Below are 25,338 nucleotides of genomic sequence, written 5' to 3' on the forward strand. Positions count from 1 at the left end.
TCTACAACAGCTTGAATATTATTTATTTTTAGAATCGTTTTTATGTATATATAAAAATAAATATGATGGATTTTCATTTCTATGTACTTAACAAAACAAATTTCGTCCTTTCTCAACATAACTATGATGGATTTTCATTTCTATGTACTATATTATTAAGTACAAATTAAAAAGCCTTTAGTTTTCATTTGGAGTTAGTTGGTTTATTTTTTATTTGTTACATACAGAGCTTACAGTAGCTTGAATATATATATGTTGGAAGGTGATCAATAACTAAGTAATATGAAATAAGACTTATTTAAATAAGATTGAAGATTAAATAATTACAATTTTTGTTTGAATTTAGTTAATAAGATATTTAAAATATGAAATAAGACTTATTTAAATAAGATTTAAGATTATATTTCTTAAGAATTGATTATACATGTTATACATATAAATATATATTTATTAAACATTAAAGTTTAATAATTTTTGGTTTATTTGATTCAGTTTGTTTCGGTTACAGTAAAGTTGGTTTATGCGTCTTTATGTTTGGTATAGTTTGAGAACAAATTTCAATCTGGTTATGCTTTGATCGAGTTAGATTGTTTCGATTCAATTACGGTTTACTCGGTCCTCCCCTTTATGAGTCCTTGAATCAAATTTTAAAGGCTCTCTTACCAAGAATCAAAATTTTTGAAAACAGAAAAACATTAAAACAATATGTAAATGAAAATTAGGATTAGCACAAATTCTCGAAGTTTTATTTGCATCTTACTTCAACATTTGTTAAAATATAAAGGACGTTCATCATTTGCAAATAAAGCAGATATTTTCTTAACCAAAACCAAAAGAAACATTTCTATCCATAAATTTAGAATATATGTTTCCTTAAGATTATTTTTACAGTCAATGCTAATCTGCAACAAACAAAAAAGTCTTATTTTGTTGTGTATCCGTAGTATACTTCCTTCTATAAAAACTATCAATAAAGATTTGATACCAAAATTAACAAAAGAAGATTCATTGAAATACTCTACTATATTTCTTCACCCAAATGTCTCAAATTATAATTCAATCTGGTTTCATTCAGGATCTCAACACACACAACTAGAGGAAGCAAAAACTTTTCTCTGTGAGTATATATTTTGTTATTTCCTCTGTTTTGTTTCATATTTTTAATTGCAAATCTTAAGAACGGTTACATAAACACACGATCACACAAACACATAACAATCCGTTTTTTATTTCATGCATATCATAGAGACAAAAACAGAACACCAATCCTCTGTTTCTGAAGACCGATGAAAGACTTTACAGATACAATATCGGAGTCGGAGTGCGACGATGAGATAAGTATAGTTCCACAAGTGGAACTAACGGTGCCCAAAACCGACGATCCAACTTCACCGACGGTTACGTTTAGGATGTGGGTTCTTGGCATAACCGCTTGTGTTCTCTTGTCATTTCTTAACCAGTTTTTCTGGTACAGAACCAATCCTTTGACCATCTCCTCTGTTTCGGCTCAGATTGCTGTTGTTCCCATTGGTCATCTCATGGCTAAAGTTCTTCCCACAAGGAGATTCTTCGAAGGGACGAGGTGGTCTTTCACGATGAATCCTGGTCCCTTTAGCACCAAGGAACATGTTCTTATAACTGTGTTTGCAAACTCAGGCTCTGGGGCTGTTTACGCTACTCATATTCTTAGTGCTGTTAAGCTTTATTACAAGAGAAGGCTTGATTTCTTACCCGCTTTGCTCGTTATGATCACCACTCAGGTAAAAATTGATAGCTTTGCAATTCGTAATTTGTAGGTTTAGGGCTATGTGAACTGAGAGTTTTATTTTCCCTGTTTCTTGTGCTGCAAGGTATTGGGATTTGGTTGGGCTGGTTTGTATAGGAAACATTTAGTTGAGCCAGGTGAAATGTGGTGGCCAAGCAATCTCGTTCAAGTGTCTCTCTTCAGGTAACGGTTCTTTCTAATGATTCTCTTATATGTTTTGATTAAGCATTTCTAAAAGTATCTGATTTTGATTATACACAGAGCATTGCATGAGAAAGAGAACAAATCGAAATGGGGAATTAGTCGAAATCAGTTCTTTGTCATCACTCTCATCACTAGCTTCTCCTATTATCTCCTACCTGGTTATCTCTTCACGGTCTTAACCACCGTCTCTTGGTTATGTTGGATTAGCCCTAAATCGATTCTAGTAAACCAGCTTGGTTCAGGGTCAGCAGGTCTTGGTATCGGTTCCTTTGGTCTGGACTGGTCAACCATCGCGTCATACCTTGGAAGTCCACTCGCTAGCCCATTCTTTGCCTCTGCAAATATTGCGGCCGGGTTCTTTCTTGTGATGTACGTAATCACACCTCTCTGTTACTATCTTGATTTGTACAACGCCAAAACCTTCCCAATCTACTCCGGTAAACTCTTTGTAGCCAGTGGGAAAGAATACAAAGTAACGAGCATCATCGATGCCAATTTCCGCCTGGATCGTCAGGCTTACGCAGAGACCGGACCAGTCCACATGAGCACTTTCTTTGCCGTGACCTATGGACTAGGTTTCGCGACCTTGTCTGCTAGTATTTTCCATGTCCTGATTTTCAACGGCAAAGATCTCTGGACTCAAACCAGAGGAGCGTTTGGAAAAAACAAGAAAATGGATATACATACAAAGATCATGAAGAGGAATTATAAAGAAGTTCCTCTCTGGTGGTTCCTTTCGATTTTCGCGGTGAATCTTGCAGTTATTGTCTTCATATGTATTTACTATAAGACACAGATTCAGCTTCCATGGTGGGGAGCTTTCTTGGCTTGTTTGATAGCTATCTTCTTCACTCCTCTCGTTGGTGTGATCATGGCCACTACTAACCAGGTTAGAAGAGAGATTCACATGCTTATAACTTGGCTTCAAAAACCGGCTATGATTAACAAAACCATGATTCTGTTCTTTGTTTTGTTAGGCTCCGGGTCTGAACATTATCACGGAGTACATAATTGGATATGCATATCCAGAGAGACCAGTTGCTAACATATGCTTCAAGACTTACGGATACATCAGCATGTCTCAATCTTTGACTTTCCTCTCTGATTTAAAGCTTGGAACTTACATGAAGATCCCACCAAGAACCATGTTCATGGCACAGGCAAGTCTAAATAGTTTATGTGTGTCACATAAATATCTCTAAAACATTTGTCAAAATTGTTGTTGTTTTCACAGGTTGTGGGCACTTTAGTTGCAGTTATCGCTTACGCAGGCACGGCTTGGTGGCTAATGGCTGAAATCCCAAATCTCTGCGACACTAATCTGCTTCCACCGGGAAGTCAATGGACTTGTCCATCGGATCGAGTCTTCTTCGACGCATCAGTGATTTGGGGACTAGTAGGACCAAGAAGAATGTTTGGTGATCTTGGAGAATACTCGAACATAAACTGGTTCTTCGTAGGAGGTGCAATAGCTCCAGCATTGGTATACTTAGCCTCAAGACTCTTCCCAAACAAGAAATGGATCTCAGACATTCACATCCCTGTTCTGATTGGAGCCACAGCTATAATGCCACCAGCTTCTGCGGTGAACTTCACGAGCTGGCTCGTTATGGCGTTTGTGTTTGGACATTTCGTGTTTAAGTACAGAAGAGAATGGTGGCAGCGATATAACTATGTTCTGTCTGGAGGAATGGATGCAGGAACTGGATTCATGTCAGTGCTTTTGTTTCTTGCGTTGCAACGTAGTGAGATTGCGATTGATTGGTGGGGAAATTCTGGAGAAGGTTGTCCTGTTGCTAAATGTCCAACTGCTAAAGGTGTTGTTGTTCATGGTTGTCCTGTTTTCTAAAACCAAGATTCTCCTGTATTCCTTGTAGCACATTATCCATTACAACGTTTGTAATCTGTTTCTATAAATAAAGCTGCTTATTCAGTAACATAAGACAACAAAAAGTACATTTATAGAAGGAGAAGAAGACAATGGAAGTCACAAGAATCCAAACAAAGCCAAACAACATTTGGGTCGTTGAACAAACTACGAATATCACTACAAGTCCCAACCAATTTGCATACAGAAAGTCTTGAAAAGGCTTTACAAAGTTCTGAAAAATAATTTTTCTCTTCTCTTTTGTTTTGTACACATCAAGATGTCTCTTCCTTGAGCCTGTACAACGTGATTTCTTGCTGCTTGAAGTAACGGCGATCCTCTTCATCCACCAGCACAAGATTTAGATAATACTTTACGCTGAATTTGTTGTTTATGTTCTTATGCGTTGGTGTCAGATCGTATGGTGTCAAGAACACTCTTACAGGTATCGATTCGCCTGCAACAATGGTCTCAATACTTGGTTACAGAAACTAGTAATAGGTCCGAATGAGTTTTGTAACATATGATGAATATACATACCTCTAACTGGAGCACCATCCATTAACTCAAATTTGGCTAGTGTTTCTGTTTCGACGTGAGTATTAGCTCCTGCTCCAGTTGATTCTCGCCGTCTTATCTCAAGATCCATATTCTTTATCTTGATTCTCACCAGAAGAAAGTATATTTTCCCAAGGATAACATCTTTTAGGTGATACCTGCATCGAGAGCATACAGAATTAGCTACTGTTTTATATTTTCCACATCGCTCGAAACCCAAAGTTACGAAAATCAGTTTATCTTACTTGCTTTTATTGTACTCAAACTCGATATGCAGACAGTCCTCGATTCCAACTTCCATCTGTACAATGGGTAAGGGTCCAATGGAATTAAGCGTATCTAATGCTAATAAGGAAATGGAATATCAAAAGGCCATTCACTATCAAAAGCAAGAGCGGTAAGAAATCAGTAAACTTGAATCATATCAGAACTCACCTTAATGCTATTATTGATTGGAGGAAGCGGAACATAGTTACGGACCTGTTTCAAACCAATTAAAAAAGAGCTAAGTTTATCTTAAGGACTATTGTGTCACGAAGATATATATACACACAAGTGAAGAAAAATACCACAAAGTCCTGGTATTCCACGATGCTTCCAGCATAACCACGTGTGACTGTTACTTTGAGGACATACCTGAAGGAAACAGAAACAAAAACAATGTACACAATAAGCAACAATTAGGGACTTAATATATTGTTTCAATCTGATGTCAAAGAATAACAAGATCATACCTTAGGCGCACGTTCACGCCATTGTATGTCTCATATGGCATCTCAACGCTCGAAAATTCAAAAGGGTATGTCTTTCTTTCATATATTTCTCCAGGTACATCAATCTCACGCACTACATATTAGATATACAAACCAGAACGATAGTTGGGTCAATCAACGACTACTGATGAAAACAACACAGCCATGTCATAATGGAATTTTTGACTCACCCAAGGAAGTGAAGTCATAAAAGTTTCCTCTGTCAAAGTACATTTCTGTTAAAAAAGAAACAACAGAGTCGTCGATAAACATATAAAGACATGAGTTAGAAACCAGATAACAGAACCGACATAATTCACAGTATTTGCAGACCTATTTGACCAAGAAGCTCAACTTTTACACCATTATGCTCCACTTTTTTCCCTTGATATGGTTCAATGTTAATCTGAGAGAGACAAATTACGAAAAAAAACACTCCTATAAAAGCAATTCCATAAAGCTCCTGATAACTAGAGATGACAACAAAACCAAGTACCTTCCCAGCAATAGTTTCTTGACTCTGGAAAAGTGGATTCATAACTATTTGTCCATTATCTTTCTTAGTGGGTACCTAACGCAACAGAGACCAAGTAGATACGATAAGAAAACCTATACCCTAAAGTCCGGGAACAATTAATCCGTAAGATAAACGTAAAGAGCGATGTGTACCTGTTTACGGTTTTTCCCATCAGTAAATGTGATTGAAATATTACATGCTGGCTTGAAAGCTCCAAGAAGATAATTCTGTGATATTAATCCCCAAAAAAGGTATAAACTTTAGTAACAATTACAGAAACAACGACACTAAGCAAATAAGAGAAATTTTGTTGAAACCAACACTTACCATGATAAGAAGATTCAATTCCCGATCACAAAAAAAAAACTGTTCAGAGCATAAGAATCCAACAAATGAGACAAAATTAGTGGCATTTTCAACTTGAAACACCAGAAAGGTTTGGTTTCTAAGCTAGAGCTGATTCAAATTAGGAAACAGAGATAAACCCTAATCTCAATTCATGAAAAAGTAATCAAACAAACACCAGAGAAGACCAAATCAAATGGTAATGATTCAACGATGAGAAACCAGACTTGATAGAGACCAAACTGAGATCCACAAAGTTTAGATTCGAATGAACAACTAAGAAATTGTGTACCTTTCTGTAGTGAAATCAAGGGTTTATTTCAATCGGAGAGAGACGAAGAAGAATCGATCAAATCGACGAAGATTCTGACAGTTGGGTTCGAGACGATCAACAGAGTCACGAAAAAAAAAAGTCTTTTCTTTTGTATCAACTTGATACACAAGCCCATTTATATTATAAGTACCGATCAAAGCCCAGATAATACCATTGACATAAACAGGAAAACGGCTAAAATCAACCTGAACTATTTGCATGCGGTGTTTTTATACCCAGATTCAAATGTATGGTCGTTTCCTATCCGAAGTGATTAAATATTCAAATTCACAACCTGAACTTATCAATATTAGGCCAAAATCAACATTGACTTTTATAGTGTTAGTAAACCATTGATTTCTTATGACTAAGCATATATTGCTACGATGATGTGGTGTTATACGGGCTGATTTGCATCTGATTATTCCCAAATTTGAAGCTTTAAAAACTCATTTTCGTAAAACCAAATTTGAATTTCATCAGAGTAACATAAGAACTTGCTGGATCCGAGTGGTCAAAAGTGAAATATTCTCGTCTTGAGGTTGCAGGTTTGAATATGCTTGTTACAATTTTACATTTTTTTGGAGATTTTTGCCACGTTTTCCTGTATAACATCACATCATCGCAATAATAACGGTTGACTAACATTGTTAAAGTCAATGTTGATTTGACCTAATATTGATAAGTTCATGTTGCGAATTTGAATATTTAATCACTTCGGATAGGAAACGACCATACATTAGAGTCTGGGTATAAAAACACCGCATACAAATAGTTTAAGTTGATTTTGACCGTTTTCCCTGACATAAACATCCATAAATCTTATAAACATTCTAAAGATGTCATTTTTACAAAGAAGAAAAAGAAAAGCTAACATTTTTATTCAAAATTTGAAGAAAACCAAATTGGTAAATGTATAGATCATTGCTTGAACGAGACATGAATTAAATTTTCTAAAAACATCTTACGGCAACAATGCTCCAACTTATTCAGAGAAATATGAGGTTTACAAAAAGTGTATATTCTTGGGTTGTACTCTTTTTGGACTATACGAAGCTCTAGTGAAGAGTTTGCTTCTATTCCGAATCTCCTTCTGAAGGATGTTGTTGATATGAATCCTGAGAATCTGGCTGAATGTTTCTAAGCTGCGAGACAAAAAGCTTGGAGATGCCGTTTATAGCTGCTTGGACCTCATCGGCATTGCTTGGACTTCCCCAGACAGAAGATTGAGAGCTTAAACCAGTGTACTCGCTTGCAGCAACTTGTGTCTTCTTTGAGGTAGCAAGAACCTTCTCCAAGTCCAGTTGTGTCAATGGTCTAGGAACCTGTGAAATGTAGGTAACTCAAAGATGTCATTACTTAAAAATCAGGTGGATGAAGGGAACATTGACATTCCCTAAAAAACGGTTTATCACTTACAGAAACTCGTTTGCCCTCTTTCTCTGCCTCTAGGATTTCTCGGATTGGGAAGTAAGCTGCTTTTTTGCAGAGTTCAAAAATATCTGATCCGGTATAGTCCTCACATAAACGAGCTATACGATCATAGTTAATATCTGATTCAACACTCTCTCCTTTCAAAACAACTTTCAATATTTGCGCTCTCTCCTGGCAATCAGGCATCCCGATCTCAAATGACTGAGGAAAACGCCTCAATATCGCTTCATCGAGCTCTGATGGTCTGTTAGTTGCAGCAAGAACCATCACCCTCGCATTCTCTATAAAACCAAAACATCAAACCTCAGACTGTACATAGTTCACATGGCTAAACAGAACAATGAGGACAAGAATTTCAACTCACGGTCTGTAGTAAATCCATCCCATAAAGCCATAAACTCGGTCTTCATATTCGACATTGCTTCATTATCAGTCGACCGTCGCTGGCCAAGAAAGCTATCCACCTCATCGATAAAAATAATAGCAGGTTGGAGTTTATACGCCAAGCTAAACACAGCAGACACTGAAGAAAACATAAATCAGTAACACAACCAATAGACAGGTAATGTAATCTCCAAATCTACACCTACCAAGCTTCTGTGCATCACCAAACCACTTGCTCATCAAATTAGAAACCTTTACATTAATAAAAACAGCTTCAGACTCTCTCGCAATCGCTTTAGCAAGCATAGTCTTCCCAGTTCCAGGAGGACCATACAACAAAACACCCTTTTGAGGACCCAGTAACTTCCCATAAGCAAAAAGCTCAGGTCTTTTCAATGGTAGAATCACAAGCTCATACAAAGCTTGCTTAATTGACTCCAATCCTCCAATAGAACCAAATTCAACATCTATGTGTAATGGGTTTATTACATCACACGCAATCACATCCTGTTTTCACAATAAACAATTGAAAAGATTGGATTTTGAATACGAATTCAATCAATTAGAGAACTGTATAGAATCAAAATTACCTCGTATTGATTGGTTTGAATAAGAGGACGACCCAAACGTTTGGCGATTTCTCTTTTGTGCTCGAGAGACTTTTTAGCGGCGTCACGGTTCGGGTCAAGTTGACGGAGACCAACGTAGAGAACCAAGCTACTCAATGCAGCACTAGCGACGTAAAGTATCAATTGTTCTATGAAATTTGAATCCTTTCTCCCTGAAGATCTCTTCATATCTTTGGATTTGGGAATCAGAGAAGATTCAAAACGAAACCCTAATTCTTGAAGAGCGTTCGTTTGGGGTTGAGGATAGGGAAAGGAAGAAGAAAGCTCTAAACTGGAAATTACAGGAAAAGAACAGTTGGTGGCATTATCGTAATATCGTTGAGAATTGTGTGCATATTGGTAATTGTTTTGGAACTGGCTTAATAGGCCTTGTGTGGTGTTTCGCCAATGGATCTGAAATTTAAAGCCCTTCGAAAGCCCAATTTCTAATATTATAAGATTTTGTGAATTCTGTTTTTGTTACAAAAGTAGCATTTGGAAAAAGTCGACTCCTGAAAAATAGTCTCTGTAGTATTTCCTTAATTCCTTTATATATCTATTATTCAATACTCACTACACAATTATTTATTTCTAGATAAGATGCAAGACATACTATAGCTACTACAAGTGCAAGAGTGTTTATCGAGTTATCCTTACACGTTTCGTTGTTTCATCTCCCGTGCACTCTTTTTCGTACTATAATGGAAGTGAAAGAGTCATTGAATGATATATGTAAGAGATTTGACCTTAGCATGCATCTAACACGTCAACTTCAAACTAAATTAATATATCACAAATCAAATCCAAAACGTAAAATAATGTTCTCCTCGTCATGACTATATCTCTATGGATTATTCAACTTCTTTTACTTTGATCGTGAGGAATTTCATATGGAGATAAACTTTTTTTTCGTCAATCTTGTACAGTTAAACATTTTCCGCTAGTTAAAGAAATTCTCGTAACGGAGTATGAAATTTTTTGTGACCACATATCATCGTAGAAATTTAGACAAACAAAATTAAGAGGATGAGAGACTCGATGACTTTTATTGTATTTCAATAACAATAGAACCATGAAAAAAATACGTGCACTTACACAAGAAGCAGCCAAGCAGGTGGCCTAGAATAAAAAAAGGCGTTTGGTGTTCAATATTTTTCATCCATTTGATATTTTTATTTCTTCTCTTTCTACATACATCGAATGTTTATCTTTTAAACTTACCAAATGGATTAAAATATCGAATACAAAAGCGCCATCAATGATGATCAGAAAGTGGTTTTGGCATGGGAATCAAAATGCACGTGGCTTTCCGAGAAAGAGCGCGTTAGACAAACGCAGATCTAAAAGACCACGTGAGAATCAGCAAACAAGCAAGGTTGTGAACAATACACTGACTTCAAAATTGCGTTTCTTCTCAACCGCATCCACCATGTTTTATCATTTATTCACCAGAAAAGAAAAAGAAACAGAGATGTTGATCATGCATGTTGTTACCATTCGAAACGCTAAATTTGTTTGAAACAAATAAAAAAGAGCACCAAGTTCTTAGCCTTCCACTTGTCATTTGTCACTTTATGTTTGGGTTCTGATATTCCATTTTTATGCTTTATATATCTCAAACCAAACACATATATAGTTGGGGATGCATTATTATCCACTAGAATATTAAGAATGTTGACTATAGACAACTGTATGACATTTGAGTCTTTGAGAACTGCGAAATGGATTGATCGATGAATTTTTTAAAAATGTAGACCTAACTATATAATATCTTACAACTTTTTTAGTTTGGCCTTCCATTATCAAATAGTCTAATATTTTTTTAATAAATAAATAATAAGACTAAATAATTTGGGAGACTGACCAAAATAACGAATATTATAAGATCGATGGAAAATGGTTTAGGAAAAAAAAAATTAGACTCCTTTTTAGTTTTTAGTTTACAAAAATACATTGATGGCTGCTAAAATACATATATCCAGACGGAACTGGGACATGTAGGGATATTGAATGACAAAAGTACTTTGTGATAAGATATGAATAAATAAACCGAGCAAGTTGATAATATATTTTGTCAAATTCGTTGAAGCTAAATAAATATTACACTGTGAAAAATAAGTAGAATAGTGGTCCATACATTCTTACAGAATTTACTATATGTTGAATTCAAATCTCTCACAATGCTAATATCAATATAAATACGATAGAAAATGAAAATGACATGTTTTATTCTTCAATAACTGGTGTGTAAAAAAGTATCGTATGAAAATAACTGAAAGTGCCATTTTATACCAAATCATAGTTGCTTGGTGCGTATCGTTTGGCATAAAGTGAACTATAATTTAGATGTGAAGGTCCAATATTCCCAAGAGGCGAAGACAAAAATTGGGTAGACTTAAAAGAGTCAATTGATCAAACATGAACTGAACTTGGGTAAGATCATACTTTCAATCATTAGAAAGGATCCACCGAGAGGTCTAGCTATGAAGATAGGCATGGTCAAGCTGAGAAGGTTAGGACGTAATTAGTAAATCTTGGTTATAGATAGATAGTCATATGGTTGATCTTGCTTTCTCACACTTAACACCATCAGTTGAATCCAATGTTAAAAATAGGTAATTCTCAGATGCAGTACCTCATAAATGTTGTAAAAAAGTCATAAATAATTATTCAAAGGAATGCATGGAAGAAGTGAATTACATATTTTTAAAAAAAATATAGGAAAAGAAAAGTAAAGTTCGTACAAAAGAGAGTAGTATTATTCTCTTTTTCTTCTCCATAGGGCCTCGTAATATCTACTTAGCATACGAGGACACATTAATATTCGATCATGTATATATATGCCTACGACTACGAGACATTCGAAAGTTATTGTCTAGTGGTTTGTATTCACACAATTTCCGTGTTAACAGTTTTAGTTCCATTTCCTTCATATAGAGATCTAAATGATACTACTACATATCATTTAGTTTAAGGAAGGACGATGTAAGAAAATAAAAATCTAATATACGAGAGAATTGTAACACGTTCACTTCATAACTAGCTAGCTAGTGGTACTTACCAGTTACTACCCCAACTCTAGTCAACACTACATTAAATACTATAATGTGAACAAAATTATTTTGAACCAACGGCTGTTACAGTAGTTTATTCAACTTTATCAACCAATGCATTAAATTGAACATATTTCTGGCCGATTGAAATAGGTTGGGAACGATCTTATAAAATTCAGTCTTAAACAAGTCTTGGTTTTCAAAAATGCAAATTCATTCGTATGTTCTTGGCAAAAAATGGTTTAATTGGTTTGATCTGATCTTATCCTATCACGCAGGATTGGTGTAATATAACGCACCAAATTCGGCCAGGAAACGTCCGAATATAATAGTCCAATTCTACTTATGAATTTGACGTGTTGACGTAAAGAATCAAAAGTCGAACTTATTGAATAATTTATTCGACTTTAATTTTCTTTTGGGGTTTTGGTATGTTTGTGACCACATGGTATGGAGTTGACATTTACCATTTTCTTGATTGACTACCTAAGAAAATTTTAATTATTATTCACATTATGGAGAGTTATGTTTCCATATTTTGGCTTTAATATTAATCATGTGGTCAATAAAATAAAGAGGATAGTTATGGCATAAGATTGTCCATAATGTCATCATCTTGTTTAGTAAAAGACAGTCACATGAACCGGAATCTCGGTTTACCAAACTTTTCACTTTTTCAGTTTCACATGAATGTCACCAGATTCATTGAGTTAAACATGTATTTTAATACTATAAAAGGTTAATTAGTTATGATATCATATTTATGACTTTTAAAAGACTTTTGATATTGTAATCTGTAACTAGTTATAAGTTAACCATCTCTTATAATTAGAACAAAAAAAAACTTAATTATGGATGAACTGATTTTAATGGAAAAAATATTTAGAAATAGAAATACATTCATAATTTATATCTAAGTCTAACCAAAACACAAATCTAAAGTTACGAATAAATCATTTCAAGTGTAATTTTACTAACTATTTGACTCCTAATCTTATTTCATCACCTAAACTCCTAATTGTTATATATTTATGAGAGATAATGACATTTGTTCCTCTACATACTAATCTAATGGTTGAATAGTCATGTGTTTGACAAACTTATAAAGTTTGATTTTTCGTATGTGACATTTAGTTATACATCCATAAATTATATAACTTTCTTAGTGAGATATATGAAGGTTATATATGTGGAGTATATTCTTAATAATTAATTGTTACCCTACTTTTTTTCTTTTCGGTGACGTAACTTTTATAAAGTTTAACCCCTTAATGATTATTGTACTACATAAACCCCAAAACTCTTTTCTCTTTTCTTTTTTCTTTGTGTAGTACTGATATCAAGTCAACGTGCGGTACATAAGAACCCAAGATCCCATAAATAAATTCTTCTTGGTTTTAAGCTTTCTTCTTCATCTCTACTTCTCTATATAACTTTGAGTAGTCTCACCAAAGTCCATTTTTAAAAAATCAACTATACCATTTTTAGCTATTCTTTGGTCTTCGTTTCGTGTAAGCATTCAATGTTTTTTTTCTTTTATCTCTTTGGGAAACGGGAGTGTGGTCTTCGTGTGTGTGTCCCTGTTTCATTAACCAGTTACGTTTCATTCTCTTCTTTTCTTACGTTTACTACAGATTTCAGAAAGAAAAAAAAGTGTTTGAAGCAAAAGAGATTAATGGCAGATTCTTGAGTCATTAACTTTTTTCTAATTCTTTTAATTAGATCTCTGAACATAAGAGATAACTTGCGTCATTATTCTATGGTTATAAAGATTATGCACTTGATTAAAATAATCTCTAGTTTTCCTTTTTCTCATTTGCTAAGCAACTGTTTCTTTTTCTTCTTCTTCTTCTTCTTCAGATAATTATGCTTGGGAGTGGAAAGCAAGAAAAATTCTAAACTTTATATAAAATTCCCAGAATCAATTGATCCAAAAAGAGGTACCATTTTTTTCCTCTCGTCATTTTCCATAAAAGTAAGCTTTTGATTGATATTTAATTATTAAAAGAATCTGTCTTTTGGGTTTTTGTTTTGACAAATTTTTGTTTTTTCAGTATTGTCAAAAAAGATAATCAAGAAGAAGAAACTCTGTTTTTTTGTTCTGTTCTTGGAAAAAAATGAGGAGTATGATGATGGAGAGAGAGGGAAGGAATGAGATAGAAAGAGAAGTAATAGATGACTTGGAAGAGACGCAAAACGAAGGAGATGATTTCAAGTCAATACCTCCATGGAAGGAACAAATCACTTTCAGAGGAATTGTTGCAAGTTTAATCATTGGTATAATCTACAGTGTGATCGTGATGAAACTAAACCTAACAACAGGTTTGGTCCCAAACCTAAATGTCTCTGCAGCACTTTTAGCCTTTGTCTTCCTTAGAAGCTGGACCAAGCTGTTGACCAAAGCCGGGATTGTGACTAAACCGTTCACTAAACAAGAGAACACTGTTGTCCAAACATGTGCTGTTGCTTGTTACAGCATTGCAGTTGGAGGTTCAGTGAATTTTGACCAGTTGTTTTGACTGTTTGATCAGTTTTTGTTTGGGGTTGGATCATTGTTTTGAGCTATGTGTTTGTGTGATTTGCAGGTGGGTTTGGTTCATACCTTCTTGGTTTGAACAGAATTACTTATGAACAGTCAGGAGGAACTCACACTGATGGGAATTATCCGGAAGGCACGAAAGAGCCTGGAATCGGTTGGATGACCGCTTTCTTGTTCTTTACTTGCTTTGTTGGTCTTTTAGCATTGGTTCCTCTAAGAAAGGTAGAGATTATTTAAGATTCTGTCTCATTGAATTTGTAGTTAGAGATGTTGCGGTAGGCCAAAGTTTGCGGGTCAGTCCGGCCCATATAAGTGTGATATGGGCCTGGCCAAACCCGCTATAGCCAACATAGGACGGAGATTAATATTGGCCAAGTTTGGACTATTAATCCCCTGTTGGCTGGTTTGGGTCTACATTGCTAAGTGTTCATTATGCTTCTTTTTTTGGTTAACCAGATCATGATCATAGACTACAAGCTGACATATCCAAGTGGAACAGCTACCGCGGTTTTGATCAACGGTTTCCACACTCCTAAAGGCAATAAAATGGCCAAGTATTAACTCGATTTTTTGGCAGTCTCTTAGCTCTCTTTCACCACTAATTCTAGAGTTTTTGATTTAAATAAAATCTGTTTATATGCAGGAAACAAGTGTTTGGGTTTGTGAAGTACTTCTCATTTAGCTTCATTTGGGCTTTCTTCCAATGGTTCTTCTCTGGTGGTACAGAGTGCGGTTTCATTCAGTTTCCAACTTTCGGGTTAGAAGCTTTGAAGAACACGTGAGTATTATTCTTAGTTCTATTGACTGTTTATATATCAACAGATAGAAACAGAATCTTGATGATCTTGAAAAAACTTGACAGATTCTACTTCGACTTTAGCATGACATACGTTGGAGCAGGAATGATCTGTCCCCATATTGTCAATATATCTTTGCTTTTTGGCGCGGTTCTGTCTTGGGGAATCATGTGGCCACTCATTAAAGGTCTTAAAGGAGATTGGTTCCCATCAACTCTTCCTGAAAACAGCATGAAGAGTCTCAATGGTTACAAGGTTCCATACAAAAAACACTAGTACTCTACAATAAACTCCGCCCTTTCTTTCGCGTACTTTCGTTCTTAATTTGTTCATAACTCTTTAGGTGTTTATATCAATCTCATTGATCCTCGGAGACGGGCTTTACCAATTCATCAAGATACTTTTTAAGACAGGAATAAACATGTACGTCAAGTTAAACAATCGCAACTCTGGGAAATCTAGTAAGTATACACCAAAAAAACTATAGAAAAATCGTCATTTCAATAATGTATTATCTGATGTTCAAACGTAAATCGCAGATTCGGAGAAAGATAAGCAATCTATTGCAGATCTTAAAAGAGATGAGATCTTTGTAAGAGACAGCATTCCATTATGGGTTGCAGCAGTAGGATACGCAGCGTTCTCTGTTGTCTCGATCATCGCGATCCCTATAATGTTCCCCGAGCTGAAATGGTACTTCATAGTCGTAGCTTACATGTTAGCTCCATCGTTAGGTTTCAGTAACGCTTATGGAGCAGGGCTAACAGATATGAACATGGCTTATAACTATGGTAAAGTCGCTCTGTTTATCTTAGCCGCTATGGCAGGGAAACAAAATGGTGTAGTCGCGGGACTTGTCGGATGCGGGTTGATAAAATCGATTGTATCGATTTCTTCTGACCTAATGCACGATTTCAAGACAGGACATTTGACTCTGACTTCACCTAGGTCGATGCTTGTGAGTCAAGCGATCGGTACAGCGATCGGATGCGTTGTGGCGCCTCTAACTTTCTTCTTGTTTTATAAAGCTTTCGATGTCGGGAACCAGGAGGGAGAGTACAAAGCTCCTTACGCTTTGGTATACAGAAACATGGCAATTCTTGGAGTTGAAGGTTTCTCTGCTTTGCCTCAACATTGTTTACAGCTTTGTTACGGGTTTTTCGCATTCGCGGTGGCGGCAAATCTCGTTAGGGATAGGTTACCGGATAAGATAGGGAATTGGGTTCCATTACCGATGGCAATGGCGGTTCCGTTTCTTGTTGGAGGGTACTTTGCTATTGATATGTGTGTGGGAAGTTTGATTGTGTTTGCTTGGAATATGAGAGATCGAGTTAAAGCCGGTTTAATGGTACCGGCGGTTGCTTCCGGTTTGATATGTGGAGATGGTCTATGGATTTTGCCGTCGTCGGTTCTTGCTTTGGCCGGCGTTAGACCTCCTATATGTATGGGCTTCATGCCGAGTAAATATTCGAGTTAAAGATAGCTTTTTACGAGTTTTTACTTTTTTGTGTAGCGACAAAAAAATTAGCTAAAGAATTGTGGAAACAAAAAAAACAGTTTATATAGGAATTGTACTTTGTAAGTTTGTATACACAATAAAGTAATAAACTAGTCTCTCAATTCTATTTAAAAATCCATGTCCCAAGTAACTTCTCCCCAAAAAGAAACTCAATATTTTAGAATAAGGTCAAATGGAATTAAATTCCAGAAGATATTTGCCAAAATAGTGATAAAAATACGGTTAAATTGGTATATGTTTTTACTGACAAAAGGCAAGATTCTTCTATTTTAAGATTTATTTCTTTCTTTGAAATCTGCTAAACGTTGTTAGATCACACTTTATGTGTCTGTTTTTTTTTTTGTCAATTCAGCACACGTCATATTTGTATTTTTCAAAGTACCAAACGTGGACCAAAATAAAATCTCGTCAAAAATGGAAACCAAATTTTAATTTGATTTGCACAAAGCCCAATTTGATTTGTTTAAAGTCAAAGCCCAACTTGACCAAAACTACCCCTGCTCATCCAAACCCTAAGCAAAATATCGAGGGTAGTTTCGTATTTTGTTTATATTGAACACAATTAAGTAGGTGAGGAACCTCTATTTCTTCCGTCTTCTGCTGATTTCTGAGCTTCGGAGCTATCGAAAATTCTGAATCTGAAAGGGTAAAGATCCCATCTTTTTCCAAAAATCGATAAGGGAATTAGTATATTCGTTCATTCATCATCGTTCTGATGATTTCGATTTGAATCTGTATCTAGTACTCTGTATTATCAGAAATTTTGATTAGTAGCTTTGATGTGTTCTTGTTTTGCAGTTTGAGTGAAGATGTCTTCAGATCGGAAGGTTCTAAGTTTTGAAGAAGTTTCAAAGCACAACAAAACTAAGGATTGTTGGCTTATTATTTCCGGCAAGGTTAGATCTTGTCTCTTTGTTTGAGAACATCTCTGTTTTTTGACGAACTTAGTTCTCTTCCGCCATTGATTTGTGTCAAAGCTTCGATTTTAAAGTTGTAGAGTTGGATTGTTACTGTTAGAAGCTTTAATCGAGCCCCTCGTAGATTTAGTTGATTCTATGTTAATTCACACTAGAGAAACAGAGTTTGTGTCTACTACTTGGTTATGATCTGTGATTGTTGCGTTCTTTAGGTGTATGATGTGACTCCATTCATGGATGATCATCCTGGAGGCGATGAAGTCTTGTTGTCCTCAACAGGTATAAAACTTGTGTTTCTCTCTGATTCAAGGCGGATTTGAAGCGGCTCGGTGACTGTTTCTGTTCTGATGTGGTGTTTTGTTTGCAGGGAAAGATGCTACAAATGATTTTGAAGACGTTGGTCACAGCGACACTGCAAGGGACATGATGGACAAATATTTCATTGGTGAGATTGATTCGTCTAGTGTTCCAGCAACTAGGACATACGTTGCACCACAGCAACCAGCCTACAACCAAGACAAGACACCAGAATTCATTATCAAGATTCTTCAGTTCCTTGTTCCGATCTTGATCTTGGGATTGGCTCTTGTCGTCCGTCACTATACCAAGAAAGACTAGAAGAAGCCAAAGGCTTGCTTTGATGCTTGTCATTGAATATCTCTACCGATCTCTGTCTATCTCTCTTGCGAAAAAAAGTACTGTTACTGTTGTTTGGTCTTAGACTGATTCTTGTTGAAATTACGAACCAAAAATCATTGTGTTGCTACTAGTTTTACTGTGTTGAGTTTATGATGACAGTGTTTTCGACTTTGATGATATAATAAAAGACTGCTTGATTTGCCCAAACTTAAGCTGCTTGATAAAGAAGTGAGAAACTGGATTTCTACAATTGAACAAATATGTTTCATACAATTGTGGAAATGACAGTTTCAGACTCATCCGTTACATTTTAACAAGAATATTGCCTTGTCTTTTTCATTAGTACTACAATAAAAGCGATAAGGATAGTAGTATTGTGTTTTCTCTGTGTGATGAGTAAACAAAAAGAAAGAAGAAAGAAAGAGAGGAGTGAAAACGGTAAGAACCAAACCGCAACAAACTTTAAACCTTGAGAAAACGCAGCCAGACGAGTGCAAGGGCTTTTGTGTAGTGGAAACACTTCATTTCTGGCTTTGATCGACTTCTTCATCAAATACTCTGTGATTGAGAAAGAGTTTCAATCTTGTCGTGAAGCGTCACGACAAGATGATGGGCATCATCAAGAAGCTTCCAGACATTAAGCTGACCAGCCATGCTATTACACTCTTCCACAATCTCATCCATACTACTGTATTTCTGTATGATCAGTTTCCTACGTAGTACTAACGCCGCGATTGCATAGAGCAACAAATCATCCGTTGGCGGTGCTTGTTGCCGGATTCTGCTCCATGGCGACTTCCCAACTCCAGCTCTAATGGCAGCTTGATCAGCCCACATCACTTCCCAGAGACACAGCGTCTGTTCAAAACTCAACTCCCTCCTAAACATAACAAGCACCATCCTGTAAACGAAACTACAATCTTCTGCTTGAAGATTCTCCAAGTGTTTATAAAGCTGAGAGTCTTTATTTTTTATGATCTTTGATACAATGCTTAGCTGTCTTTGAATCCCTGCTTCGTCAAGCCTGAAATTGTGCCGAGCTTTCTTCATGAAACCAACAAAGCACCAGAAAGCCTCGTGATCCTCTGAGATCACAGCGAGGATTGGAGATAACAGATCACTCATTCCTTGACAGTAGCCTATCTCAGGATCATACATAGCATAAGCTTCAAGAATTGCAACTAACCGTGCTGCGTGGTATAGCCTGCAGCTTTCTAAGTGATCATAGTCTTTTAACCCGACAGATTCGGCTAACCTGCGAGCTTTGCTTTCTGTGATTGCTGTTGAATATGGAGAATAATTTGCCCATTCAGAATCCGCTCGTAAAGCATCAAGCCGGATGATACGTTGCCACGTAGAGAAATCTTCGTGTACCGCAACTTCTACTTGGACCTCAGAAGCAGCAGCTACAAGAAGAGAACTATTCTCTTCAGAATTGTTATTACTATTATCCTCCTCCGGCTTTTTTTCATCGCTGTGTGCAAAAGATGAGAGTAGTAAAACATCTTCATTATCTTCACAAGAGTCTGTATCAGAAGAATCAGTGTTCAAAGCAGAAACAACATCTTGACTTGTCATTGGTCCTGTAATCTTATAATCATCCACGAACCGAACACATTGACTGTTTGCCTCATCAGATGGAAGCTCCTCAAGATTATCGGTACTTCCATTACCGCACTTGAGAAGCATCTGACATCGTCTCTGTAGTTTCTCATACTCCTTCCTACAATTCAAAGATCCCAACAATGAAATTATCTATCAGCATCTAAATACAAACATTGACTATATATAGATCAAACTAAATACTAACCTTTTTTGAGTTTTCACTGCTTCTCTTTCTTCACTAGTACTATTCAAATCATAACTGCCATAAGAGAAAACAAGTTGAGAATCTCAACAGAGTGAATAAAAATAACCAAGACCATAAAGTCAAAACAAGAACAAACACTCACACTCCGAGTAAGAACAGCCACACTTCTGCACGAATACTTGGATCAACACCCTACAGAACCATAAGAACATAAATCAGAACCAGTAAAGAGACAAGTAAGAAACAAGACATACATATGGTCCTTGTTCAAAAGACTCACTCTGCTTCTAACTTTCTTCAGGAATCCAACTCCACCATCACGGAGTTTTCCCTCCGGTGTAAATAAACTCCTCCATTGATGTGGCGTCAATGCCCATTTTCTTTTCCGGCGAGACCACGGTGATTTCCGCCGGCTATAAACAAGTCAAGAGTCAACATTAGAAGCTTTTACAATATCAAAATCAACAACATTGATTGCCAAAATCAATCTAACAGCAAAACAAATAAACAATCCGAACAAACATAGAAACTTGTTAATCTTTATCATACTTTCCAAGTTGTGAACATTCAATCCGAACTCTATTATTGGATCAAAAAAGAGAATCTTTTAGATGCCATCTAAAATATTCCAAATCTAAAAGCTTTAGGCTACTCACCGATCGGAAGAAGTAACTGAAGACGGAGACGAAAGATTAGCCACAAAGAGAACCGACCGTAGATGGATCCACGACGACGAAGACGAAGAAGAATTAGAATTCGAATAAGAATTAGAATTAGAAGAAGGAGGTGAAGAAGAAGAAGAAGATGGTAACGAAGAAGAAGACGAAGAAGGTAACGAAGACGAAGAAGATGAATTCCCAGAAGACGTTGAAGTATAGCTTCTCCGTAACGCCTTCATCTGATTCTCTAAAAACTTAAACCTAAACCCCAAATCAAAATCAAAATCGAAATCAAAAAGTCTCCTGCTTTCATCAAAGATCTACACTTTTAATAAAACCCATTATCATCGACGGTGAATCACCGCCGGAAATTTCCCGGTGATAAGCAAAAGTAAACCTCTTCCTCCTCCTCCTCCGCCGTAGCAGAAATCAAGCATGAGTTGTTTAAGAAAAGAAAAGGACAGATTTACCCTCAAATCTCTCTCACTGTGATTGATTACTCTATCGTCTTCTTCAGCACGCCGAAACTGAAAAAAAGAAGAGAGACGAAGAAAGAAGACGAAGAAGAAGGAAAAAAAGCAAAAGCATCCAACAACTGAAGCCTCTCTAACCACTTTGCTCTTTCTTTTTCAGCTCTTGTCTTTTTTTTTTTACTTTAAGACATTAAGCGCGTGGACTCGCGCGTTTACTTTAATGCTACACGCGCTTTAACTCTCCACGCGATTTGGTAGGTGAATTTTAATTATGAAACTGCGTCGTTTCGTTTTAGTCTTCGTTGGTGGATTTTTACGCGATATCGGGTATGACCAAAGAGGAAATGACACGTGTTTACTATGGTTAAAAGCTTTAAATGTCAAAAGCTAAAAGATTTTCATTACGTTCCCACTTTACCGCGGCTTTTAAGGAGCATAATCATGATTAGTTTTGTAGATTTTCTAGTAAAATTTTTATGTCTACTAGAGAACAAATCTAATCATAAGAATGTTGACCTAATGGACCTACGTTTACTCAATGGTAAGGTTAAGAATTGGATTAACGATGGTTATTGAATATATATAGGTGTTTCTAAAATACTCTATTTTGGAATAGTTTTTGTTTGGTAGGATAATGATATATATTAAATTTCCATAGCAAATACTAACAATATAGTCAAAGGGTTTATCTTAATTAGGATTGATTTTTATGATTTGATGTTATAGATAACAGAATAACAAAAATTAATTCATTTGACAACTTTTCATCTATATTAATGAGTTTTCAATTCGAAATTATTGATCATATGGAGAAAAGTGGGCAACTAAATAATTCAATATTTATCTAAATAAAAAGTTAAGAGAAATTTATAAGATGGAAACACAAGTTAATATGATTTACATGTAGATGTTTTCAATAAACAAAAAAAAAAGGAAAAGGGTTAGTAAACACATTCAAATGGATCAAGTTAAAACCGATTAGTAATAATAAATGTCTATGAACCGAGTCAAAATTAAACTTTGAACTAAGCCAAACCTAAACTTGTTTATAGCATAATTATAAACAAAGACTGAAAAGGATTTGATTAATATGATGTTTATTGTTTATTTTGTTGTGACTTGTGAGTCTTACTAAAGTGTAACGGAATAAAGAGAAAAAATAACTATACCTTTTTTTTTTTTGACTGACATAAAGCCGAAGATATGCTATTAAATCTAGCCGCGTATGTCATTAACCAAATCTGGAATATAGTTGGTATTAAATTACAAAAGCATATGGAAAAGAATTTATTCTAATAATAAAGCACTACTAGTAGTAGTATTTTATTTATATATTTATGAAAATATACTTGCATGTTCTTGGAACTATAATTGTTTTTAAATAATATTCTGATTAAGAAAGTTAATGAGAGTTTAAATGAGGAAATTAAAGTTCGTTGGATGGAGAAGACATCAAGCAAGACTAGTGGCCAAGTTGTAGGTATAAAATAACATTATTACGTTCTAGGGATAAACATTTGGTTGCTTGAAAGATAAGTTATGTCTATGTAAATGCAGAAATTGCAATGATAAGTTTAGTCACTATGGATAGAGAGAGAGAGCTTTCAAGAGCAGAAAACACGACAATCGATAACTTTGTTTATGTGTCTCTCACAACTAGCAATGTCTACCGGCATGAAATGTGGGTATTATGTCCAAATCTAAGCGTTTAAATGGTTGCACTGGAAGAAGGACTAATTGCTTAGGAATTTGATCACTATATGCATAACAATGGTATAAGAAAACTATCTGTGTTCTTCACAATATGTGCATATATAAAGAAGTAGATTAAAACTTCTACTTATACACATTGTTCTCATTTGTGGTCTAGATGTGTATAAGCATCTTCTCTTATCCTATCATCTTGTCTGAAAAATATTCTGAATCATTGACTTTGGTGATTCTTTAGCTGCATATTCTAACTGAAGCTGTTCATCATTTGTAAGTTTCCATCCCAGAGCACCCAAATTATCTTCAACATGTCTTACCGACTTGATTCCCGGTATCGGTACTGTCCCTTTGCATATGCACCAGTTTATTGCAACCTGTAACAAATGATAACTCGTTCTTACAAGTTTCAACACTTCTTCTTCCCAAGAATCTTATGAAATTGAAATAATACCTGAGGCATAGTCTTTCCTCGTTTCTTTGCAATCTCGCTCAGTGCTAAAAGAAGAGGTTCTAATCCAGGAAGAATTTGTCGGAACAGCAATGATCTGTTAATCAGTGTTCAAGCATAGTTAAGAACAAGAAACAACGGCTAGTTTTGTCGATCTTTGAGCAATCTATTAGTACTTTACCGTGGACCAGTGGGAAGTTTTGAAGAGGAGTATTTCCCAGTTAGCATTCCTAGCCCAAGAGGACTATAAGAGATTAAACGAATCCCGAGCTCGTCGCATATACTCTTGATCTCTAGTTGCTCTTTTCCCATGCTTAGCAATGAGAATTGCACTTGGGCAGAACATAAAGGAACCCCTCGAGTTTTAAGGTAATCATGAATCTTCACAAGCTGTTGAGGTCCATAGTTACTAACTCCAACGGCTCTAACTAAACCCTGAGAAAGAGGAACGCTTATCATCAACTTTCCAAGTGCTTAAATGGTCATTAAAGAGATTTCATATTTTCAGTAGTTTTCTAAGCAACCTTTTCGTACATTTGCACTAGACCATCCCAAAGAACAAGCTCTTGTAGAGGCGCGTAGCTTGCAGTTGACCAGTGAAGCTGTCCAATCCCGAGCTGGTCTATCTGAAGCCGGTCTAAAGAAGCTCTAACACAACAACAGAACATCATCCAATTTATCATCAATCTCCAATAAACCAGAAGTGAAAAAGAGAGACAAAGATCAAAACTTAGAGAGACCTGCAGGCATTCACAAACTGTCCTGAAGTTAACCTCCATGGATAAGCTGCAAACTTTGTAGCTACCACTACTTCATTTTGTTTCCCTTTAAGTCCTGACATTTGCAACCATTAATCACAACACACAAACCCACCACAGTAACTTATCAAGACAGCTCCAGGATAATACTTTAGAACCAACTAAAGGCAATTTTTTCCCCAAATTTCTGAAACTATCTATTGAATCAGAATCTTTAGACCAGTAACAAAATTGGGAAAGGTTAAAGAGAAACACACCTTGAGATTCTTTAATGAATTTCCCCAAAAGTCTCTCACTTTGGCCATTAAGCCTACCAGTGCCATAAGAATCAGCAGTATCAAACAAATTGATTCCATTTTCCAAAGCCAATTCAAAAGCTTGTTGAAGCTGATCATCCATGGAAGTCTGATAACCCCAAAGAAGCTGATTACCCCAAGCCCATGTCCCAAAACCCATAGGAGAAACACTTAAAGGACCCATTTTGACCTAAAACCATCGATTGTTCATTCAATTGCATTAAAAAGGAGAACACTTTGTTACGTTTGCTTTATATGCGTATTGATGTGTTACCTTTTGCCATGGCCAGAAAAGAGGAAGCTTGAGAGGCTTAAAGGTGGTTATGTTGGAAGTATTGTTTGAGCAGTTTATGTTAGTGAAGGTCTTTGTGGTTGACAATGTTAAAGCCATTGAAAATAGTGGAGAAGAAGGCTCTCAAGCCTTTCTTCTGCTGTTTCTCAGTGTGTGGATGTTTTTGAAGATAAAACTGTCAACGCTTTTTCTGGGAAAATTTAATTTAATATTCAATTACTTTATTTCACATAATACACTCTAAAATCAATTTAATGTTAATGAAATAAATTGATTTTAGAGTGTATTATGTGAGATGGGCAAAGAAAACAAAAGTAAGGTTTGCCTCTGTTTATGGGTCCAGTCCAGTCTCATAATAGAATTTTGTGGAAGCCCACCCAAGAAACTACAATTTTTCCCCAAAAATAAAATAAATAGTATTTTTGGAATTTTAATCAATTATAAAAATAAAATGATGTTGATTTCGTTTGTTTTTTTTTCAAATAACATTTTACGGTGTTTTACCACCATGCAAAAAAGTATGGACATTAATAATATTTTAAATCTATTTGTGTTAATTCAAAATTTTCTAATAATATAAAAGTGGTCGACAAAAAAAATATTCCCAAATTTTCTGTTGTTTGATCAAAATATGGGCAAAATTAACATAATTTTTAACAATTTTATCATGGTGTCATTTTG

The 25,338-nt window shown here is 35.7% G+C and overlaps 7 protein-coding genes across 13 annotated transcripts; 3 read left to right on the forward strand and 4 right to left on the reverse strand.

Moving 5' to 3' along the window:
* The first annotated feature begins 1,202 nt into the window (after window positions 1-1,202).
* Window positions 1,203-3,898, forward strand: OPT8 (oligopeptide transporter 8). The gene is made up of 5 exons (NM_124732.2): window positions 1,203-1,760; window positions 1,851-1,948; window positions 2,027-2,858; window positions 2,947-3,129; window positions 3,204-3,898. The coding sequence occupies exons 1-5, from the start codon at window positions 1,287-1,289 to the stop codon at window positions 3,816-3,818; spliced, it is 2,202 nt and encodes a 733-aa protein (NP_200164.1). The 5' UTR covers window positions 1,203-1,286; the 3' UTR covers window positions 3,819-3,898.
* Window positions 3,774-6,556, reverse strand: VPS26A (vacuolar protein sorting 26A). Its single transcript, NM_124733.4, has 12 exons — window positions 6,301-6,556; window positions 5,991-6,029; window positions 5,816-5,890; window positions 5,643-5,717; window positions 5,480-5,552; window positions 5,338-5,382; window positions 5,129-5,240; window positions 4,964-5,030; window positions 4,830-4,874; window positions 4,640-4,695; window positions 4,377-4,552; window positions 3,774-4,293 (listed from the first exon to the last, which is right to left on the reverse strand). The coding sequence occupies exons 2-12, from the start codon at window positions 5,991-5,993 to the stop codon at window positions 4,112-4,114; spliced, it is 909 nt and encodes a 302-aa protein (NP_200165.1). The 5' UTR covers window positions 5,994-6,029; window positions 6,301-6,556; the 3' UTR covers window positions 3,774-4,111.
* Window positions 6,557-7,115: 559 nt separating this feature from the next.
* On the reverse strand, window positions 7,116-9,175 carry AT5G53540 (P-loop containing nucleoside triphosphate hydrolases superfamily protein). The gene is made up of 5 exons (NM_124734.3): window positions 8,730-9,175; window positions 8,346-8,646; window positions 8,120-8,278; window positions 7,741-8,036; window positions 7,116-7,646 (listed from the first exon to the last, which is right to left on the reverse strand). The coding sequence occupies exons 1-5, from the start codon at window positions 8,934-8,936 to the stop codon at window positions 7,398-7,400; spliced, it is 1,212 nt and encodes a 403-aa protein (NP_200166.1). The 5' UTR covers window positions 8,937-9,175; the 3' UTR covers window positions 7,116-7,397.
* A 3,912-nt stretch (window positions 9,176-13,087) lies between these two features.
* On the forward strand, window positions 13,088-16,787 carry YSL3 (YELLOW STRIPE like 3). Of its 6 annotated transcripts, none has more exons than NM_001345061.1 (9): window positions 13,088-13,562; window positions 13,661-13,740; window positions 13,855-14,290; window positions 14,386-14,561; window positions 14,796-14,893; window positions 14,983-15,117; window positions 15,202-15,391; window positions 15,480-15,597; window positions 15,676-16,770. In NM_001345061.1, the coding sequence occupies exons 3-9, from the start codon at window positions 13,918-13,920 to the stop codon at window positions 16,611-16,613; spliced, it is 2,028 nt and encodes a 675-aa protein (NP_001332081.1). In that variant the 5' UTR covers window positions 13,088-13,562; window positions 13,661-13,740; window positions 13,855-13,917; the 3' UTR covers window positions 16,614-16,770. The 6 variants fall into 6 exon arrangements, with proteins under 6 accessions (NP_001332081.1, NP_001190532.1, NP_001332079.1 ...); NM_001203603.2 differs by having other exon boundaries at window positions 13,088-13,395; NM_124735.4 differs by having other exon boundaries at window positions 13,128-13,311; window positions 15,676-16,787.
* Window positions 16,788-17,165: 378 nt separating this feature from the next.
* CB5-E (cytochrome B5) lies at window positions 17,166-18,415 on the forward strand. Its single transcript, NM_124736.4, has 4 exons — window positions 17,166-17,301; window positions 17,454-17,551; window positions 17,785-17,851; window positions 17,940-18,415. The coding sequence occupies exons 2-4, from the start codon at window positions 17,465-17,467 to the stop codon at window positions 18,188-18,190; spliced, it is 405 nt and encodes a 134-aa protein (NP_200168.1). The 5' UTR covers window positions 17,166-17,301; window positions 17,454-17,464; the 3' UTR covers window positions 18,191-18,415.
* Window positions 18,395-21,299, reverse strand: AT5G53570 (Ypt/Rab-GAP domain of gyp1p superfamily protein). Of its 2 annotated transcripts, NM_001161305.1 has the most exons (6): window positions 21,043-21,299; window positions 20,678-20,925; window positions 20,302-20,434; window positions 20,164-20,213; window positions 20,022-20,075; window positions 18,427-19,934 (listed from the first exon to the last, which is right to left on the reverse strand). In NM_001161305.1, the coding sequence occupies exons 1-6, from the start codon at window positions 21,115-21,117 to the stop codon at window positions 18,761-18,763; spliced, it is 1,734 nt and encodes a 577-aa protein (NP_001154777.1). In that variant the 5' UTR covers window positions 21,118-21,299; the 3' UTR covers window positions 18,427-18,760. The 2 variants fall into 2 exon arrangements, with proteins under 2 accessions (NP_200169.1, NP_001154777.1); NM_124737.3 differs by having other exon boundaries at window positions 18,395-19,934; window positions 20,678-21,299.
* A 1,474-nt stretch (window positions 21,300-22,773) lies between these two features.
* Window positions 22,774-24,850, reverse strand: PLR1 (NAD(P)-linked oxidoreductase superfamily protein). Its single transcript, NM_124738.4, has 7 exons — window positions 24,640-24,850; window positions 24,327-24,555; window positions 24,052-24,145; window positions 23,836-23,959; window positions 23,493-23,746; window positions 23,315-23,408; window positions 22,774-23,237 (listed from the first exon to the last, which is right to left on the reverse strand). The coding sequence occupies exons 1-7, from the start codon at window positions 24,754-24,756 to the stop codon at window positions 23,052-23,054; spliced, it is 1,098 nt and encodes a 365-aa protein (NP_200170.2). The 5' UTR covers window positions 24,757-24,850; the 3' UTR covers window positions 22,774-23,051.
* Window positions 24,851-25,338: the final 488 nt, after the last annotated feature.

The sequence above is a fragment of the Arabidopsis thaliana genome, chromosome 5 (genome assembly GCF_000001735.4).
Source record: "Arabidopsis thaliana chromosome 5, partial sequence".
NCBI lineage: Eukaryota > Viridiplantae > Streptophyta > Magnoliopsida > Brassicales > Brassicaceae > Arabidopsis > Arabidopsis thaliana.